Below are 14452 nucleotides of genomic sequence, written 5' to 3'. Positions count from 1 at the left end.
ATAGGCGCCTTGGGTGCAATCCCAAAACAACTGGAGCACCACTTGGACACCATCATCGGCATTGACAAATTCGCCATCAGTCAATTGCAAAAGGCAGCCTTACTAGGAACTGCTTCCATCCTGCGACAAGATCTGTGATACCGTCAAACATCCACATCTGCCTATCCCAGGTCCTTGGGAAGGGCTCGATAGGTGACAAAAATGCCAAATCCAGTCTGAACATCTGGCTGACTGCGCGATGATCCATAATAATAATAATAAAGTTGGAAGGGACCTTGGAGGTCATCTAGTCCAACCCCCTACGGTTATGTGGTTATAAACTCCTCCTAAGGAGGCTGGTGGCAACGTGGTTAATATGTGGGATATAAAATGTACACAGGTCGTCCTTGACTTACAACAGTTCATTTAGTGACCGTTCAGAGTTACAACTGAACACTGAAAAAAGGAACTTGGGACCGTTTTTCACACTTACGACCGTCGCGGCATCCCCAGGGTCACATGATCCAAATTCAGATGCTTGGCAACTGACCAGTATTTGTGACGGTTTCAGTGTCCTGAAGTCACGTGATCCCCTTTGGCGACCTGCTGACAAGCCAAGCCAATGGGAGGGGGAGTCGGATTCGCTTAACGGCTGTCTCACTAACTCAACAGCTGCAGCGACCTGCTTAACGACAGCGGCGAGAGAGGTCGTAAAACAGGGCAAAATCCACTTCACAACCGTCTCGCTTAGTGACAGAAATTTTGGGCTCAATTGTGGCCGTACGTCAAGGACTCCCTGAACCCAACTAGCCATCAGAGACGGTCCTCAACCTACGACTACAATTGGGATCAGAACTGCTGTTGCTAAGCCAGACGGTTGTTAAGTAAGCTGAACCTGATTTTTACAAACTTTTTTTTGGGGGGGGGCATGGATATTAAGCAAATTACTGCGGTTGTTAAGGTCAGAAGCCACCTGGGAAGGTTGCAATAGCGATCACGTGACCCAGGGATGCTATAACCAGGGTTATCGCATGTCGGTTGCCAAGCGCCCAAGTTTTGAACATGTGACCGTGGGGGGGGAGGATGCTGTGATGGTCGTAAGTGTGAGGACTGTTTGTAAGCTGTTGTAATTTCAAGTGATCGCTCAAGGAATGTGTGTAATCCAAGGACTACCTCTCTTAATCAATGAAGCTGCTTTTTCTACTTTCTGCCTGTAATATAGAAATGTTAACACCTGATTACATTTATCAGGACTGGTTTTTTTTCCTGAGAAAGAGATGAATAAGAAGTAATATCAGAAATACTTACAGGGCGGTGTGGCTTGGAGAATCCTTTTTCTTGAAACACTTTTGGAAAAAGTGAAAAAGAGAAGGGGAGGGAATGGAAGGGAAGGAAAAGTGAAAAATGGAATGGAGAAAGAAAGAAAGAAAGAAAGGAAGGAAGGAAGAAAGAACGAGAGAGAGAGAGAGAAAGAAAGAAAGAAAGAAAGGAAGGAAGGAAGAAAGAACGAGAGAGAAAGAAAGAAAGAAAGAAAGAAAGAAAGAGAAAGAGAGAGAGAGAGAAAGAAAGAAAGAAAGAAAGAAAGAAAGAAAGAAAGAAAGAAAGAAAGAAAGAAAGAAAGAAAGAAAGGGACAGACGAACAGGGCAACAGAAAAAAAGAAAGAGAAAGAAAGACACAAAGAGAGAGAGAAAGAAAGATGGAAAAAAGAAAGAAAGAAAGAAAGAGGAGGAAGGAACGAAGGAAGGAAGGAAGAAAAAGAGAAAGAATTAATTTTCATAGTCAGAAACAGCTCAAATCCCTCCATGAGTGACTCTTTTGGCACAATATCAAGGTTATTTCTTTATTTACATTTTATATTAATAAATGAGAATACTTGTAATTCAGGACTAAACTGTGGGGTCCCTGGTGCTCTCTGAGCTGACTGCTTTTTTTGCAGACGTTTCATGACCCAACTAGGTAACATCATCAGTGCTAGTCCTCACATTTCATATCAATTTAAACCACCCATCTCCCTCCAAAAGGGGCTTGGGCATTTAAGAGGGGTGTGTTGGCCTAGGCCAGGGGTCTTCCAACGTGGCCCTTTGATGACTTGGGGACTTCAACCCCCAGAATTCCTCAGCCAGGATGCTTTAAGACAGGGGTCTTCCAAATTTTCATTTTATTTTCAAAGTTAAAAAAGAAAATACAGGTGATCCTTGACTTAACAATGGTTCTTTTAGAAGCTGGGGTCTTCCAACTTGGCCCTTTCGTGACTTGTGGACTTCAACTCCCAGAATTCCTCAGCCAGGCACGCGTGCCTGGCTGAGGAATTCTGGGAGTTGAAGTCCCCAAGTCATCAAAGGGCCATGTTGGAAGACCCCTGTTTTAAAGCATCCTGGCTGAGGAATTCTGGGAGTTGAAGTCCCCAAGTCATCAAAGGGCCACGTTGGAAGACCCCTGTCTTAAAGCATCCTGGCTGAGGAATTCTGGGAGTTGAAGTCCCCAAGTCATCAAAGGGCCACGTTGGAAGACCCCTGTCTTAAAGCATCCTGGCTGAGGAATTCTGGGAGTTGAAGTCCCCAAGTCATCAAAGCGCCACGTTGGAAGACCCCTGGCCTAGGCTTTAAAGACGCACATCTGGAGCTCCAGCTTCCTCCTGGCCGAAAAGGCCCTTGCGAAAGGAAGTGGGCGGAAGCCACTCACGCTCTGCCACTCCTGCCCACAGATGTTGGGCAGAGGTGAAGCAACCGCAACAAGCCCATTATCTACCTGACAGGGCTGCATTTCGGCAATTAGGAAACCGGCCTAAGGGCAGGAGGCGGTTGGCAGCTCCTTCCTGCTGGGTGTGTGTTTGCACATGTGTGTGTGTGTGTGTGTGTGTGGGCACCAGGACTCAAGCAACAGCAGCACCTCCTGCAGGCTAAGCCAACTTAGAAGGTGGTTCTCCACAATCTTGGAGAGACCCGGTTTTCAAAAGGAAGCAGGCCGCCACACGTGACGCCTGGGTCACATCCAAGGCAGGACCACTTTGTAAAAATAGGAAAAAGCATGCGCGCACACACACACACACACACACACACCAGGCTTTCCACTGCACCCGTGACAGCCTCCTGCAGTGCCAAAGGCTACATGTCGGCCTGTAGGAAGAACAATCAGGTCCTATTAGGGTAAAGAAGACCCGGGGGGGGGGGGGACCATGTTTTTTGTTTGAATTCTACGTCAGTTGGTGTAGACTTGCGACTGAGCGGGTTTCAGCCCCGCAAAGTTATGGCCAATTGCAAGAATCTGTCTGTCTGTCTATCCATCCATATCTATCCACCCATCCATCATTATCTATCATCTATCTATCTATCCACCAATATTTATCATCTATCCGTCCATCCATCCATCCATCTACCCGCCCGTCCATCTATCCATCATTATCTATAGTCCATCCATATCTATGTATCTATGTATCTATGTCTATCTATCTATCTATCTATCTATCTATCTATCTATCTATCTATCTATCTATCTATCTATCTATCTATCTAATATACATCTGTCCATCCATCCATCATTATCTATCATCCATCTGTCCATCCATCTGTATGTATCTATGTATCATTTAATATACATCTGTCCATCATCATCTATCATCCATATCTATCTATCTATCTATCTATCTATCTATCTATCTATCTATCTATCATTTAATATACATCTGTCCATCCACCCATCATTATCTATCATCCATCTATCTGCCCATCTATATCTATATCTATATGTATATCTATCTATCTATCTATCTATCTATCTATCTATCTATCTATCTATCTATCTATCTATCTATCTATCTATCTATCTAATATACATCTGTCCATCCATCCATCATTATCTATCATCCATCTGTCCATCCATCTGTACGTATCTATGTATCTGTATCATTTAATATACATCTGTCCATCATCATCTATCATCCATCTCTGTCCATCCATATCTATCTATCTATCTATCTATCTATCTATCTATCTATCTATCTATCTATCTATCTATCTATCTATCTATCTATCTATCATTTAATATACATCTGTCCATCATCATTATCTATCATCCATCTATCTGTCCATCCATATGTATCTATGTATCTATGTATCTATGTATCTATGTATGTATGTATCTATCTATCTATCTATCTATCTATCTATCTATCTATCTATCTATCTATCTATCTATCTATCTATCTATCTATCTATCTATCTTTAAATATACATCCGTCTATCCATCCATCCATCCATCCATCCATCCATGTCCACATACACACACACATATACACACTTTCCCAAGTTCTACGTGTTTCCTTTTTTTTTCTTTCAAGCTCTCGTTCCTCTTGACTGGGTTTCGTGTGTTTATTTATTCATATTTTTTCCCCAATTTAGAAAGCCGCCCAGCTCACAAAACAAACAACGCCGGGCACCGTGTTCAATATGCCCTGTCTGATATTGTAGGGGAAGGAGGGGCAGAGGCCGGGGGCGGAGTCAAGAGAGGAATCAGCCTGGAATCCTTACGTTTCCCACAAACGGTTTTCAGTCCAAGCCCTCTTGAGTTTGGCGTTATCTAGCACCAAAATAGTGCTGGCCATTAGCTGACCAGATCCCCGGGCTTAGGCACGAGCAATAAATCGGCTTCACTGGAATGGAACTGGTGCGAAGAATTCGCGTGACCCTGATTCTTCGCGCCTGGCAGGTATATTTCGGAACGGCTCGGAGCAATCCACGGCCCTTCCTACCTGTACGATCTTCTCCCATCGAACCACAAGAGCGAAGAGCGCGATGAGCACCAGGACCACCCCTGCAGCGATGACCGCTTCGGTGGGGAAAGGCAGTTGACTCTCTGCAGGGGGGGGAAAGGAAGAGACGGCGACGTAAGACCCACTTTATTAAAGGCATTCAGCAAGCGCCGCCTTCCTTCCGTGGATCGGAATGCAGGGAGTCCTCTACTTACGACCGTCAACGGAACCTGGGATTCTCTTCGTCGGTTTTGCTGGTCATCAGGTTGAGTCAAGGACGTGGCTTTGTGAACTTTTTTGCAGCAGTCATTATGGGAATCACTGCAGCTGGTTAAGCCAGAGGTCCCCCACCTTTTGGGCACCAGGGACTCTGCCCACAGCCAGGAATGTTTGATCCTGACCGGCTCAGGGTTGACTCAGCTTCCCGTCCTTCCGAGGTCGGTAAAATGAGGACCCAGATTGTTGGCGGGGGGGGGGGGAGATAGGCAATATGCCGACTCTGTATATATAAGTCCAAGTGCTATTGCTTAGGAAGGAAGGAAGGAAGGAAGGAAGGAAGGAAGGAAGGAAGGAAGGAAGGAAGGAAGGAAGGAAGGAAGGAAGGAAGGAAGGAAGGAAATGGGAATGAGGGCGGGAGGGAAGGCGGGAGGGAGGAAGGAAACGGGAATGGAAATGGGAATGAGGGAGGGAGGGAGGAAGGAAGGAAGGAAGGAGTGGAATAGGAGGGAGGGAGAGAGGAAGGAAGGAAGCAAGGAAGGAAGGAAGCCCTGGTGGCACAGTGGTTAGAGTGCCATATTGCAGGCTGACTCTGCCCACAGCCAGGAAGTTCGATCCTGACCGGCTCAAGGTTGACTCACCCTTCCGTCCTTCCTTCCGAGGTCGGTAAAAGGAGGACCCAGATTGTTGGGGGGGGTAGGCAATATGCCGACTCTGTATATATAAGTCCAAGTGCTATTGCTTAGGAAGGAAGGAAGGAAGGAAGGGAGGGAGGGAGGGAGGGAGGGAGGGAAGGAAGGAGTGGAATAGGAGGGAGGGAGGGAGGGAGGAAGGAAGGAAGCCCTAGTGGCACAGTAGTTAAAATGCAGCATTGCAGGCTAAACTCTGCCCACAGCCAGGAAGTTCGATCCTGACCGGCTCCAGGTTGACTCAGCCTTACGTCCTTCCGAGGTCGGTAAAATGAGGACCCAGATTGTTGGGGGCAAATAGACTGACTCTGTAAATCACTTAGAGGGGTCTGTAAAGCACTGTGAAGCGGTATATAAGTTCAAGTGCTATTGCTATTGCTTTGATTTTGGTGCTTTTACAGAATAATGCAGCTGAAAGGGATCTTGGAGATCTTCTAGTCCATCCCTGCTCAAGCTGGAGACCCCAGACCATTCCAGCCAAATGGCTGTCCATTTTTGAAAAGGAAGGATTGGGAGATAAAGGCAAACTTTGGATAAGGAAGCCTTGCTGGCCGAGCCACAGACCACGATGGACAGGGCCAAGGGGGTGTGTGTCATAATAATTAGCCTGTTTGGTTTAGTGGTTAAGGCACCAGGATAGAAAGCGGGAGATTCTGAGTTCTAGTTTTGCCTGAGGCATGAAAGCCAGCTGGGTGAATTTGGACCAATCACCAGGAGGCAGTGAATTCTAGTCCTGCCTTAGGCATGAAAGCCGGCTGGGTGACTTTGGGCCAATCACCAGGAGACGGTGAGTTCTAGTCCCGCCTTAGGCATGAAAGCCGGCTAGGGGACTTTGGGCCAATCACCAGGAGACGGTGAGTTCTAGTCCCGCCTTAGCTGTGAAAGCCAGCTGGATGACTCTGGGCCAATCACCAGGAGGCTGTGAGTTCTAGTCCCGCCTTAGGCCTGAAACCCAGCTGGGTGACTTTGGGCCAATCACTAGGAGACGGTGAGTTCTAGTCCCGCCTTAGCTATGAAAGCCAGCTGGGGGACTTTGGGCCAATCACTAGGAGACGGTGAGTTCTAGTCCCGCCTTAGCTGTGAAAGCCAGCTGGGTGACTTTGGGCCAGTCCCTCTCTCTCATCCCAACCCACCTCACAGGGTTGTTGTTGTGGGGAAATTGGGAGGCGGGAGAGAGGTAGGATACATTCCTCGCTAACACGTACACAGAGTGCAGGCGGGAGACAAATGAATCAAACCCAAATACCTGTGACGACCAGGTGGAAATCTTTGCGGCTCCGTCCGCGCGGAGAGCGAGCCTCGCAGGTGTACCTTCCTCCATCCGACAGCTGGAGCTGCTTAATGGTCAGCTGGGAGAGCTCGTTGGTTTGGAGAATCCAGTAGCGGGAGTCCTCCAGGCTCAGGGCTTTGTCGTCCTTCAGCCAGCTCAGCCGAGCAGGCGGGTTGGCTTTCACCCGGCAATCGAGGGTCGCGTCCCGCTCCGCAGGGGTGACGGGAGGGTCTTCTCCGCTCAGGATGGGGGGGTCTGTGGAGCGCCAGCACGGGGGGGGGTCAGCGGAGAAGGGCCAGGCTTGGCAGGTGCCCTGGGTGCCCCCCCCCCCAAGCTGTCCCTGCCAGCTGCCCCTTCCAGGATAGCCTCGGTTGGGATAAAACGGCAGAGGAGAAATCAACGTTCTCCTGTTTCCTGCCGTGGGAAGTCAGCTCCCCCCCCCCTGCCCAGAGAAAGAAATATTCTTGGAAATATTTAAAAGGCAGAATATATTTCCCTAAAGGATTTTAAAAGGCAGAAACCAACCCCTCCCCCCCACAAGTCTCTCTGTCCCAAACAGAAACCAAGTCTATGAGATAATCTTGTCAGGAAGACTGGAGTCGGGAAACTGGGATTAGGAAGAAAGATCCCTAGAATCAACACCCTAAAAAATCTAAGAGTCATCAGCCCCAGCCCCAGGGAAGCGGGATATGACCCTTGGGACATAATAGGACTAACCCACCACCATCAGAATACCCGAAAGGCACACACAGACTCAGTTCATGCCACAGGAACAACTCCAAACAAAAGGCTCCAGAGGGTATAATAACCCACTCCCTACATGTGGTCCCTCTCTCTCTTTTCTGCCAGAGCCATCTTCCTGTCTGGCTCTCTTCTTCAATAAACTGCAACCTTCTTTCTAAAGCAGTCTCCATATTTGTTTATTCCCGGCTTGGACCGAACCCTGATAAAGATTTTTTCCTTCAACACTGCCGCCGGATCCAAGTGGGAAAATACAAACCATTACAAAGGAAGTAATCCAGGGATTCTGAAACGTTGGGCACATTAAGCTGTGTGGCCTTCAGCTCCCAGAATTCCCCAGCCAGCCTTGCTTAAAGTTTAAAGGGCGCCCGAGGTTGAGAAACAATTCTCTTAATCAGATTTAAAGATCAATCATCTTTTTTTTGTGGGGAGAAAGAACAGCTGTGGAAGGAGCCCAGCCTCCAGTTCTATGGCAATGGGACCCCTCCCCAATCCTCCCCCCCCCCCGGGTGACAGTAAACACAACATGATAATTCTGTAATTGTACTTATTATTTGCTGCAAAGGAAATCAGGAGATTTTTCTCTTTCTTTCTTCCTCCCTCCCTCTCTCTATTTCTGTCTTTCCTTTCTTCCTTCCTTTTCCTCTTTCACTCCCATTTTCCTTCCTTCTCCCTCCCTCCCTTCTTATTTTTTCCTTTCTTCCTTCCTTCTCCTGTTTTTCACTGTCTCCTGTTTCCCATTTCCTTCCTTCCTTCCTTCCTCTTTCTACGGCTTCTTCTCCTTCTTCCCTCCCTCCCTCCCTTCTCCTTTCTACTGCTTTTTCTCCTTCTTTCCTTCCTTTCCTTTCCTGCCTGTCTTCCTTCCTTCCCCTTACTGCTTCTTCTCCTTCCTTCCTTCCTTCCTTCCTTCCTTCCACTTTCTACTGCTTCTTCTCCTTCCTTCCTTCTTCTTACTGCTTCTTCTTCCTTCCTTCCTTCCTTCCTTCCTTCCACTTTCTACGGCTCCTTCTCCTTCTTCCCTCCCTTCCTTCTCCTTTCTACTGCTTTTTCTCCTTCTTTCCTTCCTTCCTTCCTTTCCTGCCTGTCTTCCTTCCTTCCCCTTACTGCTTCTTCTCCTTCCTTCCTTCCTTCCTTCCTTCCTTCCTTCCTTCCTTCCTTCCTTCCTTCCTTCCTTCCTTCCTTCCACTTTCTACTGCTTCTTCTCCCTTCCTTTCCTGCCTCTTCTCCTTCCTTCCTTCCTTCCTTTCTACTGCTTCTTATCTTCCTTCCTTCCTTCCACTTTCTACTGCTTTTTCTCCTTCCTTCCTTCCTTCCTTCCCCTTTCTACTGCTTCTCCTCCTTCCTTCCTTCCTTCCTTCCTTCCTTCCTTCCTTCCTTCCTTCCTTCCTTCCTTCCTTCCTTCCCCTTTCTACTGCTTCTCCCTTTCTTCCTTCCCCTTTCTACTGCTTCTCCTTCCTTCCTTCCTTCCTTCCTTCCTCCCTCCCTTCCTGTCTCCTTTTCTTCCCTCCCTCCTTTTTTTTAAAATCCCTTTTCTGCTTTTTCCCCCCCTACTATTTTGCGCTGGCATTTACGTTCTTCTTTGTACACCTCTCAATAAAAGCTTATTTTTGAAAGCCCCACTCACAGGTGACGTTCAGCAGCACAGAGATCTGCACGGATTTGTTCCGGGCCAACTGGCAGGTGAAGGAAACGCCGTTGTCCTCCTCGGTGACGGGGGAGATGCAGACGCTGCTGGCGTTCACTTTGTTCCCCTCCTGCAGGTCCACCTCCCCGTCTCCTCGCAGCCACAGCAGCTCCTCTTCCTGGCTGTGATGCTGAAGGGCGCACCAGAGCGACTGGCTCCGGCCCACCTCGGTCGGCAGCTCGTAGTCCCCAGTGTTGGCGTTGATGGACAGCTCTAGGCCTGAGGGAGGAAGGAGGGGCTCAGAATGGCAGAGCTGGGAGGGACCTCGGAGGTCTTCTAGTCCAACCCCCTGCTCAAGCAGGAGACCCTACACCATTCCAGACAAGTGGCTGTCCTTAAAAACCTCCACGGATGGAGCACCCATAACTTCTGGTGGCAGCTCAGAGATCAATAAAGACTCCAGAATCCTCTTCTCTCTCCTCTTGGTCTCCCCCTCTTCATTCCTTTGTCTTCTCATCCTCCTCCTCCTCTTCCCCTTCCTTCCCCTTCCTTCTCCTCCTCCTCTCTGTAAACCCTACTCCCTTCTAGCACTGATGATGTTCCCTAGTTGGGTCATGAAACGTCTGCAAGAAAACCACCCAGTTCAGAGAGCACCAAAGACCCCTCAGTCCTCCTCCTCCTCCTTAGTTCCAGGTTGCTTCTCTCCTTGATGAGTTTCCATCCGTTGCTTCCTTTCCTGCCTTCAGGCGCCTTGGAAAATAGCTTGACTCCCTCTTCTTTGTGGCAGCCCCTGAGATACTGGAACTCTGCTATCATGTCCCCCCATCGTCCTTCTCTTCCTTAGACTAGAGATACAACCGTCCTTCATATGTTCTTCATATTCCAGAGATTCCCTGCAGGTAGAATCCGTTGGTCCCAGGAAGAAAGAGTTCCAGTCATCCATGATTCCAGACTTTGGTGGAAGGAAAGAGGGCAGGAAGGATGCGCCCTCCCTCTTTGGCCTTCCGAAAGGGCCTGAAGACCTGGCTGTGCCAACTGGACTGCGGTCCCAATGGGACACTTCATTCTGGAGGCGATTAATAGATAAGACCCCATCTCTTTCCCATCTTCCTTCCTTCCTTCCCCTTATTCCCATGTCCTTCCTCCCTCCCTCCCTCCTTCATTCCCATCTGCCTCCCCATCCTCCTTCCTTCCTCCCTCCCTCCCTTCTTTCCTTCTCTTCTTCCTTCCTTCCTTCCTTCCTTCCTTCATTCTCATCTCCTTCCTTCCTCCCTTCCCTCCCTCCTCCCTCCCTTCTTCCTTCCCATCTTCCTTCCTTCCTTCCTTCTCATCTCCTTTCTTCCTTTTCATTCCCATCTCCTTTCTTCCTTCTCCTTCCCATCTCCTTTCTTCCTTCCTTCTTTCCTTCTCATCTCCTTCCTTCCTTTTCATTCTCATCTCCTTCTTTCCTTCCTCCATCCCTCCCTCCTCCCTCCCTTCCCATCTTCCTTCCTTCCTTCATTCATTCTCATCTCCTTTCTTCCTTTTCATTCCCATCTCCTTTCTTCCTTCTCCTTCCCATCTCCTTCCTTTTCATTCCCATCTTCTTTCTTCCTTCTCCTTCCCATCTCCTTCCTTCCTTCCTTCCTTCCTTCTCATCTCCTTCCTTCCTTTTCATTCCCATCTCCTTTCTTCCTTCTCCTTCCCATCTCCTTCGTTCCTTCCTTTTCATCTCCTTCGTTCCTTCCTTTTCATTCCCATCTCCTTCCCCATCCTCCCTCCTTCCCTCCCTCCCTCCCTTCATTCCTTTTCTGCAAATCAATTTCAGCGTCAGCATTTATTCTTTCAAGGTTTTGTCTTATTTGTATGGATTCTGAGCCACGTCGAGTTGCCTTTAGGCAAGATTCTAGGGTGGCCTCTAAGTTTTAATTAATTGTAGTTCCAGCCACGGTACCTTTAACCCCATCAAACATCCATATCTCCCTCTCCCAGGTTCTTGGGAAAGGCTCAGTATAGGTAGTTCTCGAAGTACCTGAGCCCAAAATTTCCGTTGCTAAGCAAAGTCGTAGTTAAGTGACTTTTGCCCCGTTTTATGACTTTCCTTGCCAGCGTTGTTAAGCGGATCACTGCAGGTGCTAAGTTAGTAAGAGGGTTGTTAAGCAAATCTGGCTTTCCACCTTGGACTTTGCTTGTCAGATCACAAAAGGGACACCTTTATGACCCCGGGACGCTGTGACTGTCATAAATGTGAGCTGGTTGCCGAGGCCCGAATTTTGATCACACGACCATGGAGATACCACAACGGCTGTTAAGTGTGAAAAAACAGTCCTAATTCACTTTTTTCCAGTGCTGTTGTAACTTGGAAGGGTCACGAAACAAATCGTTGTAAATTGAGGAGTCAAGCTATTCTCCAAAGCGCCTGAAGGCAGGACAAGAAGCAATAACTGGAAACTGATCAAAGAGAGAAGCAACCTAGAACTAAGGAGAAACCTCCTGACAGTTAGAACAATTAACCAGTGGAACAACCTGCCTCCAGAAGCTATGAATGCTCCAACACTGGAAGTGTTTAAGAAGAGACTGGACAGCCATTTGTCTGAAATGGGATAGGGTTTCCTGCCTGAGCAAGGGGTTGGACTAGAAGACCTCCAAGGTCCCTTCCAACATCATCATCATCATTATTGTTGTTGTTATTATTATTACCTGTGGGGGGACAAAAAATGCCAAATCCAGCCCGAACATCTCTCCTTACCTGTGACGACGCCGGGCGCGAGTGCTACAACGAAGAGCAACTTTAGGTAAAGGACGGCTTCCATTTCCACGCGGGTTGCTCAGTACCTGGGGTGGAAAAGACACAAGAGAGGGAGGGGGGGTTTAATGCTTCCACAGATTTGAAGGGGGTTCCCAAAACCGCGCACCGCCAGCCTTGCCGGCTGCACGCTCAGGAGGAAAGCGCCCCGACCGATCCCATTTTCATTCCAGGAAATCATCCGGGGATAAATCCCACGCCTTGATGCCCTCCGCCGTGCCAACGGTGCCCATTTTTTCCCAGTCCCCCCCCCTCCAGCACCCCCCCACTCCAGGCTATCAAAGCCCGACACTCACGTAAACGACCGGCACCGGGCACCCTTCGTCTGAAAAAGAGGCAACTGGGACTGCTCGGTTTTTATAGCCGTCCCAGTTATTTATAGGCCTTTATTGCGGTGCCTGGAGAAATGAGTCAGGTGTGCTGAGTTCAAGGTGCTGCCCATTCAAGGACTTTCTGGATAAACGCTGAGTGCTTTCCCCTGGGAAGAAGCCCCGGAGGAGCGTTCCGCTTTTATGGGCCTGGTTGGGACAATGAGTAACGAGCATCCCGCTGGGTGACTGATTTTGACCTGGCGGGCAGCGAGAGACCTTTTGATAGGCTGGACTTTGTTCCCCAAAGAGGACTAGAGGCTTAAGAGAATGGAAGCCAAGAGACTAAAACATNCTCCTTCCTTCCTTCCTTCTTCCCTCCCTCCCTCCCCCCTTCTCATTCCCATCTCCTTCCCCATCCTCCCTCCCTTCTGTTCCCTCCCTCCCTTCCTCCCTCCCTTCCTTCCTTTTCTGCAAATCAATTTCAGCTTCAGTATTTATTCTTTCAAGGTTTTGTCTTGTTTTTATGGATTCTGAGTCACGTGGAGTCGCCTTTAGGCAAGATTCTAGGGTGGCATCAAAGTTTTAATTAATTGTAGTTCCAGCCATGGCACCTTTAACCCCCATCAAACATCCATATCTCCCTCTCCCAGGTCCTTGGAAAAGACTCAATATAGGTAGTTCTTGAAGTACCTGAGCCCAAAATTTCCGTTGCTAAGCAAAGTCATAGTTAAGTGACTTTTGCCCCCTTTTATGACTTTTCTTGCCAGCGTTGTTAAGCGGATCACTGCAGGTGCTAAGTTAGTAAGAGGGCCGTTAAGCGAATCTGGCTTTCCCCCTTGGACTTTGCTTGTCGGAAAGTCACAACAGGGACACCTTTATGACCCCAGGACACTTTGACCGTCATAAATATGAGTCGGTTGCCAAGCGCCCGAATTTTGATCACACGACCCTGGAGATACCACAACGGCCGTTAAGTGTGAAAAAACAGCCCTAATTCACTTTTTTCCAGTGCTGTTGTAACTTGGAACGGTCACAAAACAAATCGTTGTAAGTTGAGGAGTCAAGCTCTTCTCCAAAGCGCCTGAAGGCCGGACAAGAAGCAACGGGTGGAGACTAACCAAAGAGAGAAGCAACCTGGAACTAAGGAGAAACTTCCTGACTGTGAGAACAATTAACCAGTGGAACAACCTGCCTCCAGAAGCTGTGAATGCTCCAACACTGGAGGTTTTTAAGAAGAGACTGGACAGCCATTTGTCTGAAATGGTCTAGGGTTTCCTGCCTGAGCAGGGGGTTGGACTAGATGATCTCCAAGGTCCCTTCCAACTGTTATTCTATCTATCCTATCCTATCCTATTCCCCAAAGCCCCTGAAGGCAGGAGAAGAAGCAACAGATGGAAACTAATCAAGGAGAGAAGCAACCCAGAACTAAGGAGAAACTTCCTGACAGTTAGAACAATTAACCAGTGGAACCACCTGCCTCCAGAAGTTGTGAGTGCTCCAACACTGGAGGTTTTTAAGAAGAGACTGGACAGCCATTTGTCTGAAATGGTATAAGGTTTCCTGCCTGAGCAGGGGGCTGGACTAGAAGACCTCCAAGGTCCCTTCCAACATCATCATCATCATCATTATTATTGATGTTATTATTATTATTACCTGTGGGGGGACAAAAAATGCCAAATCCAGCCCGAACATCTCTCCTTACCTGTGACGACGCCGGGCGCGAGTGCTACAACGAAGAGCAACTTTAGGTAAAGGACGGCGTCCATTTCCACGCAGGTTGCTCAGCACCTGGGGTGGAAAAGACACAAGAGGGGGGGCTCTTAATGCTTCCACAGATTTGAAGGGGGTTCCCAAAACCGCGTGCCAGCTGCACGCTCAGGAGGAAAGGGCACCAACCGATCCCATTTTCATTCCAGGAAATCATCCGGGGATAAATCCCACGCCTTGATGCCCTCCGCCGTGCCAACGGTGCCCATTTTTTCCCAGTCCCCCCCCTCCAGCACCCCCCCACTCCAGGCTATCAAAGCCCGACACTCACGTAAACGACCGGCACCGGGCGCCCTTCGTCTGAAAAAGAGGCAACTGGGAC

The 14452-nt window shown here is 48.5% G+C and overlaps 1 protein-coding gene across 1 annotated transcript; it reads right to left on the bottom strand.

The window, feature by feature from the left end:
- Window positions 1-1283: 1283 nt before the first annotated feature.
- TMIGD1 (transmembrane and immunoglobulin domain containing 1) lies at window positions 1284-14129 on the bottom strand. Its single transcript, XM_029286484.1, has 5 exons — window positions 14066-14129; window positions 9268-9546; window positions 6879-7157; window positions 4728-4831; window positions 1284-1325 (listed from the first exon to the last, which is right to left on the bottom strand). Exons 1-5 carry the CDS (start codon window positions 14127-14129, stop codon window positions 1284-1286), a joined length of 768 nt encoding a protein of 255 aa, XP_029142317.1.
- Window positions 14130-14452: the final 323 nt, after the last annotated feature.

Source organism: Protobothrops mucrosquamatus, unplaced genomic scaffold (assembly GCF_001527695.2).
Source record: "Protobothrops mucrosquamatus isolate PMUCROS unplaced genomic scaffold, P.Mucros_1.0 scaffold3838, whole genome shotgun sequence".
NCBI classification, from domain to species: Eukaryota; Metazoa; Chordata; class Lepidosauria; order Squamata; family Viperidae; genus Protobothrops; species Protobothrops mucrosquamatus.
This window is presented reverse-complemented; position numbering and strand designations above follow the sequence as displayed.

Excerpts from the sequence above, each read along its gene's own strand:
- TMIGD1 (XM_029286484.1), bottom strand. The coding sequence starts at position 14,129 with ATGGACGCCGTCCTTTACCTAAAGTTGCTCTTCGTTGTAGCACTCGCG. Across the intron at positions 9,547-14,065 it reads CGCGCCCGGCGTCGTCACAG|GCCTAGAGCTGTCCATCAAC; the intron begins GTAAGGAGAGAT and ends TTCCTCCCTCAG. Across the intron at positions 1,326-4,727 it reads GATGGGAGAAGATCGTACAG|TGTTTCAAGAAAAAGGATTC; the intron begins GTAGGAAGGGCC and ends TTTTTCCAAAAG.